The sequence below is a fragment of the Spermophilus citellus genome (genome assembly GCF_964194105.1).
Source record: "Spermophilus citellus genome assembly, chromosome: 17".
NCBI lineage: Eukaryota > Metazoa > Chordata > Mammalia > Rodentia > Sciuridae > Spermophilus > Spermophilus citellus.
Genome location: NC_138199.1, coordinates 49869003 through 49883360, shown reverse-complemented (window position 1 = coordinate 49883360; position 14358 = coordinate 49869003). Strand labels below are relative to the sequence as shown.

General features: G+C 37.7%; 1 protein-coding gene across 2 annotated transcripts in view; it reads right to left on the bottom strand.

The window, feature by feature from the left end:
- ZNF652 (zinc finger protein 652) overlaps positions 1 to 14358 on the bottom strand; it is an 84197-nt gene that overhangs the window by 38023 nt on the left and 31816 nt on the right. Inside the window, exons 2-5 of one of the 2 annotated variants that reach the window (XM_081271645.1) lie at positions 4336 to 5496; positions 1775 to 1922; positions 1309 to 1424; positions 698 to 841 (exon numbers count right to left, since the gene is read on the bottom strand). In XM_081271645.1, the coding sequence (XP_081127771.1) occupies positions 698 to 841; positions 1309 to 1424; positions 1775 to 1922; positions 4336 to 5241 (1314 nt within the window). In that variant the 5' untranslated portion in view covers positions 5242 to 5496. Of the gene's footprint in view, positions 1 to 696; positions 842 to 1308; positions 1425 to 1774; positions 1923 to 4335; positions 5497 to 14358 lie in introns of both variants that reach the window. The other variant, XM_081271644.1, reaches the window with a different exon arrangement.

Below are 14358 nucleotides of genomic sequence, written 5' to 3'. Positions count from 1 at the left end.
TTATGTGGAGAGCTATTAATTTATCCAGTTCCCTACAATCTGAATAATCAAGTGGTGACAGGGTTCAAAGGCATGCTATGAAGCCATGTCCCTAAAACCACAAAGTGATTAAAATCTATTTAGCTTCATTTAATGAATGTGTTCCTGAAAGGTAGCAAAATTTTAATGAATAAAATCTAATCATGAGCTGGGGTTGTGGCTCAGCAGTAGAGCGCTGGCCTTGCAAATGCAGGACCCTCTGGGTTCGATCCTCAGCACCACATAAAAATAAATAAGTGAAATATTGTGACCAACTACAACTAAAAAATAATAATAATAAAATAAATTTTAAAAAATCCAATCAAACTTTGGGAATATCAGAGGATCTTCTATTTGAAGTAGTAAGGGTCCTTCAATTTTTAAGACCCAGAACATTTTCCTGAGAAAAATAACATATGTATATACAAAGCAAGATTTCAGAAGTTCCTGAACCACAAGAACCCACTTCCTTAAATAAACCCAGAGTTAAAAGGCAGTCACAAATAAACCTTTTAAAAGTTATGAAAGCTAAATTTTTAATTATTATGAATCTGTATTTTTACATATTTAGTTTATTTAAAATTGAATTTTTTTCACTTAGGATGAAAATTTGTGGATCAGATTTAAAACAAAGTAGACCCACAGGTGATTATCAACAAGTACTTGAGAAATCCTTACCAGTGTGTGTTTTCATGTGTTCGTCGAAGTACTGCTTCATGTTGAAATCCTTGCCACACCACTGGCACATGAACTGTTTGTGCCCAATGTGGATGCTCATGTGGGAGCGTAGCTGGTACTTGTACTGAAACCTTTCGTCACAGTTCTGCATTGGACATAGTAAAGATTTTTTAATGCCAATCACAGAAGCTTTACCTGAGACCACCCTAACACAATCTCTGACATTAGGTCTATTTCTCATACTCAAAATAGAACCTGCTCGTGTTAGCTACTTGGCTTTGCTATGTTTCTGCAGCTGAGTTATGAATAAAAGGGATTTTTTCCATATAATTATTACTGGAGCATACTCAACTTCTGTGAATCACTGAGAAGGAAAAAAATAAGTCATTACATGCTATTCCCAAGTTAATCTAAGAGAGTTAACCATGTGTTAAATAGGATATTTCTCTTCCTGGAAGTGAGAGTGCACACAAAGCTCAGTGTGCCTCTGAAGCTTCTGTGGAATGTGGCCATGCACCTTGTACCTCAGCACCTCACTCTCATTGCTGCACCATCTATATAACTATATAACGTTAGCTCTGGACCTGGCCTATGGGGTGACATAGTCCTTACCTCACATCTGAAGGGCTTCTCTCCAGAATGCTGCAAGGAATGCACCTTGAGTGACATACTGCGTTTAAAGGATTTTCCACAGGTTTCACATGTAAATGGCATGTCTTTCGTGTGTGCTGCAACATAGAACACACTTACACTCAAAATAATTCTACCAAAAAAGCTCAAAGTTGAAAGCCAGATGTACTGTAACTATGCCATCTTAACTTTTTACACTTTTTTTTGGTGACACTTTAATAGTATACTCTGAAGAGAAACATAATGAAGTTAAAAAGAAATCTGGGTGTGGAAAACTACACCATCCAATTTGGTGATGCTTACTGAAAACATGCTGTATTTAGTCTCAACATGTCAAAACTGATTAAAGTACAGCAATTCCACATATCTTGCCCAATCCAGAGCATAAAGCACACCAAGGAACAAGAGGAAATTATAGGTGTGAGAGAAAGAAGCAGAAAAAACTTACCAACCATGTGTTTCCGCACGTGAGCCATGGTATAAAATTTCTTCTCACAAATTTCACAGGAAAATTTCTTTTCTGCATATCCGTGGACAATCTTGATATGTTCATGAAGGGACCAGAGTTTCTTGAACGATTTGTTACAGGAAACACACTGAGCAGGATAAATAGAAATAATCTTTATTTACTTTATTTATGGCAGAAAGCCATACTGGCCTCCTGGCAGATGAAATGGATGTGCTTTAGATTCACAGCACAAGGCCGGAATCTAAACAAATGCTATTCCACCGTGGAGTCCAGATTCCAACACCAACATCTGTATGTTCTATTTTACAAGATGCATCTTTTAGAGAACCTTTAGGAGTATGATAACAATCGCAAAAAGTAAAACAAGAAGTGGAAGTTCCACTAATATCAAAGATGTGACTGCTATTATCAAGTTAGTGTTGTACCTACAAAAAGAACCTTCAGGTTTATTTAGTCTGTGGATTACCCAGGGTGGCTACCTCTCACACGTGAGGCACTATGCAGTTAATAGGTGTTGACCAGAAAACACAAACTAATTTTAAATTATGATAAATAAAAATAAAACAACATATAGCAATGGTTATAGATCTGCAGAAGTACAAAAATATTTTTATACCTTAGACAATGCATTTGGAGCCCTCATTAACAAGTGAGATTTTGTTGTATTTTCCCAAATCTAATCTACTCCATTAAACATTTCCCTCTGGTACAAATTAGTATAACCTCTAAACTGTTAGCATCATTCCTCCCTGTTCCAGATCTGTCTTACATGTATCTATAGGAAAGACATCACACTGCCTAGTCTCTTATGTCATAGAGCTTAGAATAGAGCAACAAAATAAAACATTTCTGGTTAAAGAAAAACAATATCCAAAAGTTCTGGGTAATCAATAGACCTTGCAATACTTAGAAAACAAGTTAGTGTTCTCTGTAAATAAAGATCTCTGAACATCACTGTCACTACAGGAAACAAGAACTCTGAGAATTCAGAGTTGAAGGATAAGTCCCTGGCTAGAAAATGCTCCAGAAAAGGACAAACCACTTCCATAAGCCATCTTATAGGGCAGAGTTTTGATTTTTCACTTGTTACCAGGTCATTGGGATTATCAGAATCTATACAAAGCATATATATACGAACAAAGCAGTGTTCTTCAGGAATTCAAAGAAAGTTCAATTAGCGGACTCTGCAAACTCTATAAACACAAGTTTAAACATACCATGATGAGGAATAGCAAGGCAAGTCACATACAAAAAAAAGATCTTTAAAATATTTTTTATCCTGTAACTAAAAGCAAAGTTAAGCAAAGTATTCTATAACTAAAGATCAGGAACCCTTTTTTAGACATGAATCATTAAGGAATCCAATTCTGACCCCTAGGGTGCAGCATTACCCTCCCGCTGGCTTTAAACGCTGTAACCAATTCACACCCTAGAGAGGGCACTCACTGGCACTGGCTGTTGCTGAAAGACAGAGGAGCCATGACTCAAATCTTCTTTTATTTACCACGTGTCAAAATCAAGTCACAATTGATAGATCAAAAAACAGTGGATCTTTAGCAAATGTAATTTATATTTTTAAAAATTCACTTTAAAGTAAGGCAATGACTTCAGTTGATTAAAAGCAATAAAAGAAAAGTAAAAATTAAAAATGATCACTAACATGAGCAGCACTCCAAAAAACAAAGTAAAACAATTTATCTTTTAAAAGGTTAGCTTAAATACAGCACAAAATATTTCTACTGTACACATCTTAGACTTTCAAAGACTTACCTTTTATGAATATCCATTAATATGCAAACAATATAGCTGCAATCCACACAACCTAACATAATTAGCACACCTCTTAACCTACCACAACAGTCCTTTCAAGACTCCAGCCTGGTTTGAATACCATGTTTTGTTACCTTAATAATACTGTATAGTAGCATTACAAAATCCCACTGCAGGTGGGCAACATTTTCAACCAACTCAGCCTCTGTTTAAAGTTTGCATATTCCCTTGGGCTCAGCCTCTTGACAAATTTAGTGTTGTCATTTCTCCACTGGTAAAAAGCAAACTCACTCCTGGAGGTCTTCCATTTCCACCGGTCTGCGTCATTATGGCTTTTGTCCCCATCAGCTGCACTAGATTCTGGCATCCTTTTAAATAGAAAGGGAGCTTTCTCTACTCCTGACCTTTACTCAACGTTTCTCACCTTGACAGAAAAGATGCCAGAATGAATTATATCACATGTCCTACAACAGTGAATCTCAGGGCAAAGTCGATGCTGACTTTACGTCCTCGTCAATCATCTCTAAGAGATCCCCCTTCCAGTGTACCTGGGTTCCCACTAGTCCAGCATTAGTTAAATGTAATGCTTTTGAAATACAATGTTAAGCCTTGGTTTTGAAAAGACCCAAGCAGAAGCTTCTAAAATGATAAATTGGTGAAATCTGTCCCTTCAGCCTCCTATTGTATTTATTCTCTTGGGCAGACACCAGATGAATCTGAATAGCCAGGTTCTATCCTGGAAAGTTTGCCCTCTCGGTGATAAGACCTACCTGAATGTTTTTTTCACAGTCAGTTTGCTGGTGAAGGGACAGCTCACTTTCCAGGACAAACTTCTTGCCACATTTATCACAGATCTGCATGCGCCTGTGAGTAACGTTCATGTGCTTCTCCAGGTACCATCGAGTATTAAACACCCTGGGGCACTTCTCACAGGTCAGAGTCTCTTTCTCTTCACACTTAGCTTTCTGGACTGGTGCTTTGGGCTCCTTTGTGGCCCGCTTCTTACGCTTAGGTGGCTCTACACTCTTCCTACGCCCTCTGGTAGCTCTGGGAGTAGGGGAAGTGGTAGCTGCAGCAACAGAGGCAGCTCTCCGCGTTCGCCTTTGTGTAACATTGACTTTCTCCACTATCTTCTCCTTTTTCTTCTGCCTTTCATTCTCTCCGTAGTCATTGCTGTCATCAGTGGCTTCTTCCTCACTCTCTTCCTCTTCCTCCTCACTGCTCGTCTTAAGAACAGGAGTCTCTTTGGACTGAGAAGAGACACCCTTTTCCCCTTTAGATACATTTAATGTTTGATTATTAAGGTTTACCTCCACTATGATCTGCTCCCTTTTGTAAGAGACTTCCTCCTCCTCCTCCTCCTCTTCCGAGTCATCAGAATTCTCCCGGTCTTCTTTGACAGCATGCACGTCAGACACTGCTCTTGTCTCCCTGAAATATGGCTGTTCCTCCGTCTCATGGAGATGTGGTTTGCTCATCTTGGTGTCCACTAACACAGAATAAGGACTTCCTGATTCCCTTTTGTACACTTTGGTGGACAGGTCAAGTTCTTGGTTGGCACCATGATAAAAAGTAGATGGCACTTGACCACGGCGGCTCTCTTCTTGTGCCATCCCTGCTACATGCACAGCACAGTTTTCAACCAGTTCCTGACAAGAACTGGCTGTGTGGCTCATGGGTAAGTGGCCCAATTTATTAAGCAGTTCAGAGTATAGAGAATTAATTTTAAAATAAAGTAATTATTAGGACTCAAATCTTTTTCCATTCAGAGAGAATCACTTAAACGAAAAAAAGATATTACTGGAACCTCTGTGCAATTCTTCCAGTGTCACAGCACCAAAACATAAGAAAAAGGGTTTGGTATTATGGCAAGAGCAGAGCTCAGGTGATTTTCTTCTGAAGAGAGCTGCAAGGAACTTGGAGCATCTTATCTACAAAGAGAAACAAAGAGGAAAAAAAATCAGATATCACCATTTCCTTTTTATGGCTTTTATCACAACAACTTAAAATTAAAAACATAACAAACATAAGTTAAAATTATTAAGCTCCTTACATACACAAGGCTTTATATGGTTAGATGGTTCAGCATGGGCCATTAGTTCACTGGCTTACATGAGTCCACAAATATTTTCTGTTAGGATGTCCAGTTCACCGAGATATCTACAGAGCTTAGCACAGTGCCTATCACACAGTATGGATCTGATGAATAAACATCTACTAATGCATAGCATTTGTTATCCCAGATGCTACAGACACACTGACAAGGCAGAATACAAGGCTTGTGTCTGCACAGAGTCTACAGCCCAGTTACAAAATATCATGAAACACTCAGGATCTTCAAATAAGCTGGCTTTCTTTCAGCATCAGTCACCACATCGACTACAGTGGGATTTCAAGAAAAGTGGTGGTGGCACAGGCCCTAGGAATCATGGAAATAAAGCAGCTAATTGATATAATTATAAAAGGGAAAGAAAATACCCTTGGCTTTAAAAAAATTTATAACTAGATATAGATGTAATTGTTTGCAGGTTTAATAGAGTGACTTCAAAGTTGTTAAGTATTTTAAAATTTGTTGCCTGAAAACTCAGTAGATCTATTCAATAACTAGGTGATTTTTTTCATGTGTCAGTTGCACAGAGGTCTAAATTCTAAGAAATAGTAACCATCAGGTTGATATGATTCCAAGAAAAATAAAACCATCCATTTTAAAAAAAAAAGACTAGAAGGGCACACTATTTGCTTTGTGACATGCCTCACATTGCTGTTTAGCCAACCACTTAACCGCTGAGTCACATGAACACTACTGTGAGCACAGACCCTGTGGAGCTGACAAAAGGGAAGAATGCTTGCCATACGCATGGGCACAGCAAAAGATTTACTGATTCTATTTTATACTTACTGCAGAACTTTGGGATTGTTTTTAATCAAAGTAATTTTAAAGAAGCACCCATAGTTTCACAAATCAAATATATTGGCTCTACTTTAGCTACCTTGAGTCCCATTCCTCAGAGACAATAATGCAATTTTAGCTGTTTCTTCCTTGATATTTAATTCTTACCTTTTTACATATGAATATTTCTATTTCTTGACTTCCCCTTCCACCCCGATTTCAGGCACTACACCTCATCTCTCATTATAATTTTCTCATTTTTTTTTTTGTTCTCAATTCTCCTCTCATACAATACAGTAGTATCACAACTTTTAAAATCAGTATACTGCTTGGGACTGTGTAGTTTGTGACTATTTGTCGCCTTTGTTATTGTCTTCTCTTCCACATTTTCTCCCATTTCTTTGACCTCAGAGATTTATTTTTTTTTCCTAAAAGAAATTATTTTACTTTCACTTAATGGAATTTCATAAAAGAATGATGATAAATGCCACCAGGTTTTACTTGACATCTAAGTAGATGTAGTGATACTTTTTTCTATTCAAATGAGGAAATTATGGCTCAATTGTGCATATTTTGAGGAAGACATATATATGGCATTGGAGCAAAAGCACCTGTACTCAAAATTAAGAGAAGGAAGAAGTATGCAATCACTGAAGCAGAGCTACGCAGCCAATATCAGAAGTATGGCTAGAAAAGAGTCATGGATATGGCTAAGGAACATGGAGGTGACTGGACATAGATAAAAAAGAAGCAGCCTACAAAGATGATACTGCCATAAGAACCCACCAGCTGGAGCTAAAAGACTGTGACTGCTCAAGACCAAAATGAGTGATGGGTTTCCAAGCATCTGTGGCAGGAAATGGGCTAAGTGTTCATCCTCCTAAAGACAATACCCACTGTCCATTTCAGATATAGTTTAGGAGGGTCACAGGAAAGAAGGAAGGAAAAGGGAATAGGAGGGAGGAGAGCGAGGGGCAGAGAAGAAAAAGAAAGGAGGAGGGGAAAGAAGAAAGAAAAAGAAAAAGAAGGATAAGGAAGAAGAAATAGAGGGTCCAAAGGATGAAGTAAGGGATTTAAAAAAAAAAAAAAAAAAAGGCAAGTGACCAGGCACAGTGGAGCATGCCTGTAATCCCAGTGGCTCGGGAGGCTGAGACAGGAGGATTGTGAGTTCAAAGCCAGCCTCAGCAACTTAGAGAGTCATTAAGCAACTCAGGGAGACCCTGTCTCTAAATAAAAATACAAAATAGGGGTGGGGATGTGGCTCAGTGGTTGAGTGCCTCTGAGTTCAATTCCCAGTACCAAAAAAAAAAAAAAAAAAAAAAAAAAAACATATAAGTGAACTCTCTTTGCTCAGAAGGGTTTCAGAATTTTTTGTAGACTCCTATGTTTCCTATTTCCACCTCTTTCAAACAAGAATGTTTATTTTTATTATTTTGTTGCTGTTTGCTGTGTATTGTTTAATGTACTAGGAACAGCAAATCATTTGTCAATTTATTTTCAAAGTTTCTGGATCAAAAAAGCAACATCTGGACTCAATGAAAAGACTACTATGTATCATCTCCTCACTAACAGACCACTAAGCATCACACTCTTGCATAACTCTGAGATTCTGGACTTTGAGCTTAATGCAGTGATTGCATAGGAAGTTGAGGTATTTTATCCTGGGGAAGAAGTAAGTTTTGCTTTAAGAGTCAGTAGACCAAATATCTGACAACTAGAAAGATGGACTGGGATAGATGTGTCATTCAGCAAGTACTTTCAGCCGTCTGTCTCCCTGGCACAGAGGTACCATGCTTCCTGGCCTCCCTGAAGTTATGGGTCTACACGACTAGTAGTGTACACTGGTTTTTAAACTGTTGATGTTAGTCACTTCTGAGCTACTGTATTTAATTGCTAATATATAAAAAAGATTACAACCCTCCCATCAGCCTGCATCACTGCCCAATGATAAAAGCAGAGCTCCCCAGCTGATGTAGTGAGAGAAAAGAAATCCTTCATTGGATGTGAGGGCGATCTGGCTTCGACATCTGTCACCCCATTGATCGCCAGGGTTGATTCGGCTGATCTGGCTGGCTAGGCGGGTGTCCCCTTCCTCCCTCACTGCTCCATGTGTGTCCCTCCCGAAGGACGACCTTCCCGGATAGAGGAGGACCGGTCTTTGGTCAAGGGTATATGAGTAGCTGCGCTCCCCTGCTAGAATCTCCAAACAAGCTCTCAAGAAATCCTTCATTGTTTCAAGCTCTTAGATTGGACCTCATTAACTAGGTCATGCTTGTTACCACAGTATGACCTAGCTAATGTAGTACTCTGTGCACATATATACATAATAACATATTAATTGTCTTAGTCTTGAGTTAGTCAGCAGAAAAAAATGGAATTAATATGTACAAGGTTAAAAATCAGAAATATAAAGGGTTGAACTCATAGGGGAATCATTTCTTTCTTTTTTTTAAACTATTTTTTAGTGTTGTTTTTTTTTTTTTTTAAACATCTTATTTTACCTTCATTTACTTCTCTTTATTTTATTTTTATGTGGTGCTGAGGATCAAACCCAGTGCCTCATGCATGCTAGGCGAGCACTCTACCTCTGAGCCACAACCCCTGCCCCTATTTTTTAGTTTTAAATGGATCTTTTATTTTATTTATTTATATGTGGTGCTGAGGATCGAACCCCACGGCCTCACACATGCCAGGCAAGTGCTCTACCACTGAGTCACAACCCCAGCCCCAGGGAATCCTTTCTTAATGAGTGAGATGATAATAGTTGGGTATGGGTACTGTAATCCCAATACAACTGTAATCCCAGTTACTCAGAAAGCTGAGGCAGGAGGATGGCAAGTTTGAGGGCAGCCTGAGCAATCTAGTGAGACCCTGTCTCAAAATAAAAAGGGCTGGGGATGTAGTTCAGTGGTAGAGCTGGGTTCAATCCCCAGTGCCACCAACAAACAAAAAAACAAAGTAAATGAGATGATGATAATAAATAATAAGACTCGTTTCTACTAAAAATTCTAATTGAAGTGCTTTATTCATCATTTTAAAGGATGAGCACATATATACATTCCCACATGAACATGAAAGTAACATCTCAATACTATTAAAATCAGAAAAACTCAAAAGAATCATGAATAAATCACACAATCACAATACAAGATGTAGTCTAAGGGTTCACATAAAAACACATGGACATTCTGCCCACATTTTACTTTCTTCATTTAATTTTTCCCTTATTTGAGCTTTGATGATAATCTTCCTTTATTCTCTTTCCAGAAAACTTAAAACATTTCCTAAGAATACAATGACTTTACAAAACCAAAAACACATTAGGGAAATTAGGACCTTCCATTTTCCAAGATCCTACTTTCTCAATGTATCCTCAATCCCACTTACTACAGATCACCTTAATGTAGTTTCTTATAAGACTCTTTAAGTAATACATTGAGCTCTAAGACATGATACTAGAGAAAGTAAATAAGAAATAACCCTCAATGATATTGGGAGCTGTTTAACTTAAAGATATTTAAACTCATCTCTATAGTGGCATTACACAAAGCATGTTCACCTCTTCTTACAGATCATCTTCAGTATCATAACATGAATTCCAAAATGAAGTGGTTCATGCCTTACTGTCTTGCTATAATTAACATAAACAACTTGTGGGGATGTGGGAGAATGTGGTGTGTAAAATGTAGGTGTAAAAATTGATAAGCAACTAATTCTGGCACTCTAAAAGCTTACGAAAAATACAATTTTAAGAAAAATATACAATAGTATATTGCAGAGAGTAAAATAAAGTTTCTCAGAATGTGCTCTTTTCAATGCCATTTTTTTAAGTAGTCTAAAAAAAACAAGTTTACTGTCTTTAAGAATATTTACTTGAAGCCAGGCACAATGGCACATGCAACTTGGGAGGCTAATGCAGGGGGATCTCAAGTTTAAGGCCAGCCTCACCAACTTAGCAAGGCTCTAAGCAACTTAGTGAGACCCTCTCTCAAAACAAAAAAATTAGGGCTGGGGATATGGCTCAAGTAGTAGCGCGCTCGTCTGGCATGCATGAGGCACTGGGTTCGATCCTCAGCACCACATAAAATAAGATAAAGATATTGTGTCCACCTAAAAGCTTAAAAAAAATAAATAGTAAAAAAAAATTTTTTTAAAGGCTGGTGGTGGGCTGAGATTGTGACTTAGTGGTAGAGTGCTTGCCTGGCACGTGTGAGGCACTGGATTTGATCCTCAGCACCACATAAAAGTAAATAAATACAATAAAGATATTGTGTCCAATGATAACTAAATAAAATAGTTAACAAAAGGGGGGGGGGCAGGGAATGTGGTTCAGTGGTTCAATCCCCAGTACAAAAAAAAAAAAGTTTACTTAAATTTAGTTTTAAAAGGGAATCTGAGACCACAACCATTATACATGCATGCTTCTGGGAAGGGCCTGTCCCAGTTGGCTCTGCCCCAATTAGGCAAGACAGTGTCCACACCAAGCTGAAGTTGACATTTGATGATTCGAAGGAGCTGATTTACAAACTGACCAAGAAGAGCCTGATTCACTCACAAGTCAGTGGGATCCTGAGAGGCTCACATTATGTTGCACAGCATTTACAACCAGCAATAAAATCTTGAGAATCCTTAACTCCAAAGGACTTGCTCTTCATCTTCCTAAAAATCTCTAACATTTAATTAAGAAAGCAATTGTTGTTCCAAGGCATCTTGAGAGGAACAGAAAAGATAAGGATGCTAAATTTCATCTGATTCTGATAGAGAGCTGTGTTCACTGATTGGCTCAATATCATAAGATCAAGCAGGTTTTCCTCTGCCCTGGTAGGATAAATTTGTTTATGTATTCAAGCAATAAAATCATTGTTTGACAAAAAAAAAATTTAAAGGGAAATAATTTTGTTTCCTGGATAGCTTTAATAATTAATTTCTTCCAAAGTCAACAGTTTTGTTTTTTCCTTATTAAAATATATACCTAAGCATCCTCCTTTTACTTTCCAAAGATTCCACTTGGACTAGTGTTTCTAAGTTGGAAGGGCAACCTGGTAAGTCATATTAATCTGCTATCTCTGCTTATTCCATTTCCTTCCAAACCAATTGTACTGATCTGTTTTCAAAGCTTGAACCACCCCTGCCCTTCCCTAACCTGGTCCTGATGAATGAGTTTCTAAAACATAAAACTATCCATGAGGAGCAAGCCAAAACTAAAGCTATAAAGAAACTAAAAGGAACAAGGAGGGGAAAATAAATGCATATCAGCAGAGTTCTTCCAAAGAGAATGATCCACTAGGAAGAAGGACAGGGTGACACTTATTTGTTGTGATAGGAATGATCTGATGCTTTATTTTCATATACATATACTTTTTTAAATGTAGATGAACACAATACCTTTATTTTATTTATTTATTTTTATGTGGTACTGAGGATCAAACCCAGTGCCTCACACATGATATACAAACGCTCTACCATTGAGCCAAAACTCCAGTCCAATGGTCTGAAGCTTTATTCAAAAGGTTTGCTACTTTTGCAGAAGACTTCTCACTATGGCAAGTGCTCTACCAGTTAGCTGCATCCTCATCCCCAATAACTGGCCATCTCTTCTTTCTGCAAGCCCTGTATTCTTTGCTAACTGAATAATTTAAACTGCCACATGTTCAGGAATATCCTGCACCATTATGTCATTCTGATTTTTCTTGCTAGGAATGAACTTGTTTGCTTTCATTTCTGCCCATCTAAAATTTTAATACCTACCCTTCAAAGTGTTTCTGAAATGTACTATTCTTCATAAAGTTTTTCCAGATTGCCCCCCAATACATGTTATTTCTCTCTTCTAAACTTTCACATTGCTTTATGCCATTTGTTTTGCATATGGTAGATGTTAAAAAATAATTTGACCATCCAGAGATGTTGAAAATAGTTGTTATTTGGCAAATGTGTTATTAACAAACTTTTCTAATATGGAGAATGAAGTGAGAAGTCTTCTGCAAAAGTAGCAAACACAGTAAGAAAAATATACAATTAGGCAAGACAGAATATATTTTTTAAAAAGTAAAAAAAAATTAAAGTAGAAGAAAATAAGCATAAACCAGCTACAGTGGTATGCACCTGTAATCCCAGTGACTCAGGGAGTCTGAGAAGGTTCAAGGCCAGCCTGGGCAACTTAGTGAGATCCTGTCTCAAAATTAAAAAGGCAGTAGTAGAAGCCAGGCACATTGGCACATCCCAGTGACTCGGGAGGTGAAGGCAGGAGGATCACAAGATCACAGCCAGCTTCAGCAATTTAGTGAGGTCCTAAGCAAGTCAACAAGACCCTGTCTCAAAATAAAAAGGGCTGCGGATGTGGCTCAGTGGTTAATCACCCCTGGGTTCAATCCCTGGTACCAAAAAAAAAAAAAAAAAAAAAGTAAGTACAAATGTTCTTATACTAAATTCTGTGATATATCAGTATTGACTAAAAGACAATTTAAAATATATGAATTCTAATTTTTTAACTTTCTAAAAATAAGGATGTGTTCTTATGAGAAAAATATTTCGTTTCCCTGCTAAATACTCAGATCCACAGTAAAATTTTATTTATTTTCTTTTTTTTTAAATGTTTATTTCTTTTAGTATTTGGCGGACACAACATCTTTGTCTGTATGTGGTGCTGAGGATCGAACCCGGGCCGCACGCATGCCAGGTGAGCGCGCTACCGCTTGAGCCACATCCCCAGCCCCTCTTTTTTTAAATATTTATTTTTTAGTTGTAGTTGAACACAATACCTTTATTTATTTATTTTTATGTGGTGCTGAGGATCAAACCCAGGGCCCCCACATGTGTTAGGCAAGCGCTCAATTGCTGAGCCACAACCCCAGCCCTATTTATTTTTTCTTTTTTCTTTTTTTTTTTAAAGAGAGAGTGAGAGAGGAGAGAGAGTGAGAGAGAGAGAGAATTTTTAATATTTTTTTTTTAGTTCTCGGCGGACACAACATCTTTGTTGGTACGTGGTGCTGAGGATCGAACCCGGGCGCACGCATGCCAGGCGAGTGCGCTACCGCTTGATCCACATCCCCAGCCCCTATTTATTTTTTCTTAATGTAGTACATCCTCTTTGTCTGATATGAATGAAATATCACCCTGATCTGGTTTTTTTCCTTAAACATAATCTTTAATAACAAGCAACTTTTCAGTACACCTACGGGTATATATTCGAAGACTACTTAAGATGCTAAACTGCTGTATAATTTCATTTTATTTTTTATGGCACTGGGGATTGAACCCAGGAGTATTTTATTTAAACACTGAGATACATCCCTGGTCCTTTTATTTTTTATTATTATTATTTTTTGAGACAGAGTCTTGCTAAGTTGCCCAGGCTGGGCTTAGATTTGTGAATCTCCTGTTTCAGCCTCAGGAGTCACTGGGATTACAGTGTATGCCATCACTGCTGGCACCAGAGTTCGTTTCTAATTCAATTTTTGGTAGTCAATCCTTAAATTTTACCAAGTTATATTTTAGTAGTCTACCAACCTGAAAAATGAGAGCCAAGAAAACAAACTGCAAAACTGAGAAGACTTGGTAAATTCTACTGACTTATAAAATTCATATGGTGATTATAATAATTTGCATTTATGTGATATAGTTTATAAATATGATAAATCACATTTATCACATATTTGTTAACTATTTATTAACTGTCTACTATGTGTTAGGGATTATAGAAGCCCGAACCACCATAAAGGTGATCAAAGGTCTATGTGGGAAGACAGACAAAAAAAACAGCAAAGTGGTTAAAAGCAAAAACTCTGAAGCGAGACGGCTTATATAGATCTGGCTCCTGGACCGGAAAGGTAGCTCAGTGGCAAAGTACTTGTCTAATATGTGTAAGGTCCTGGATTTGATCCCCAGCACTGCAAAAGAAAATATG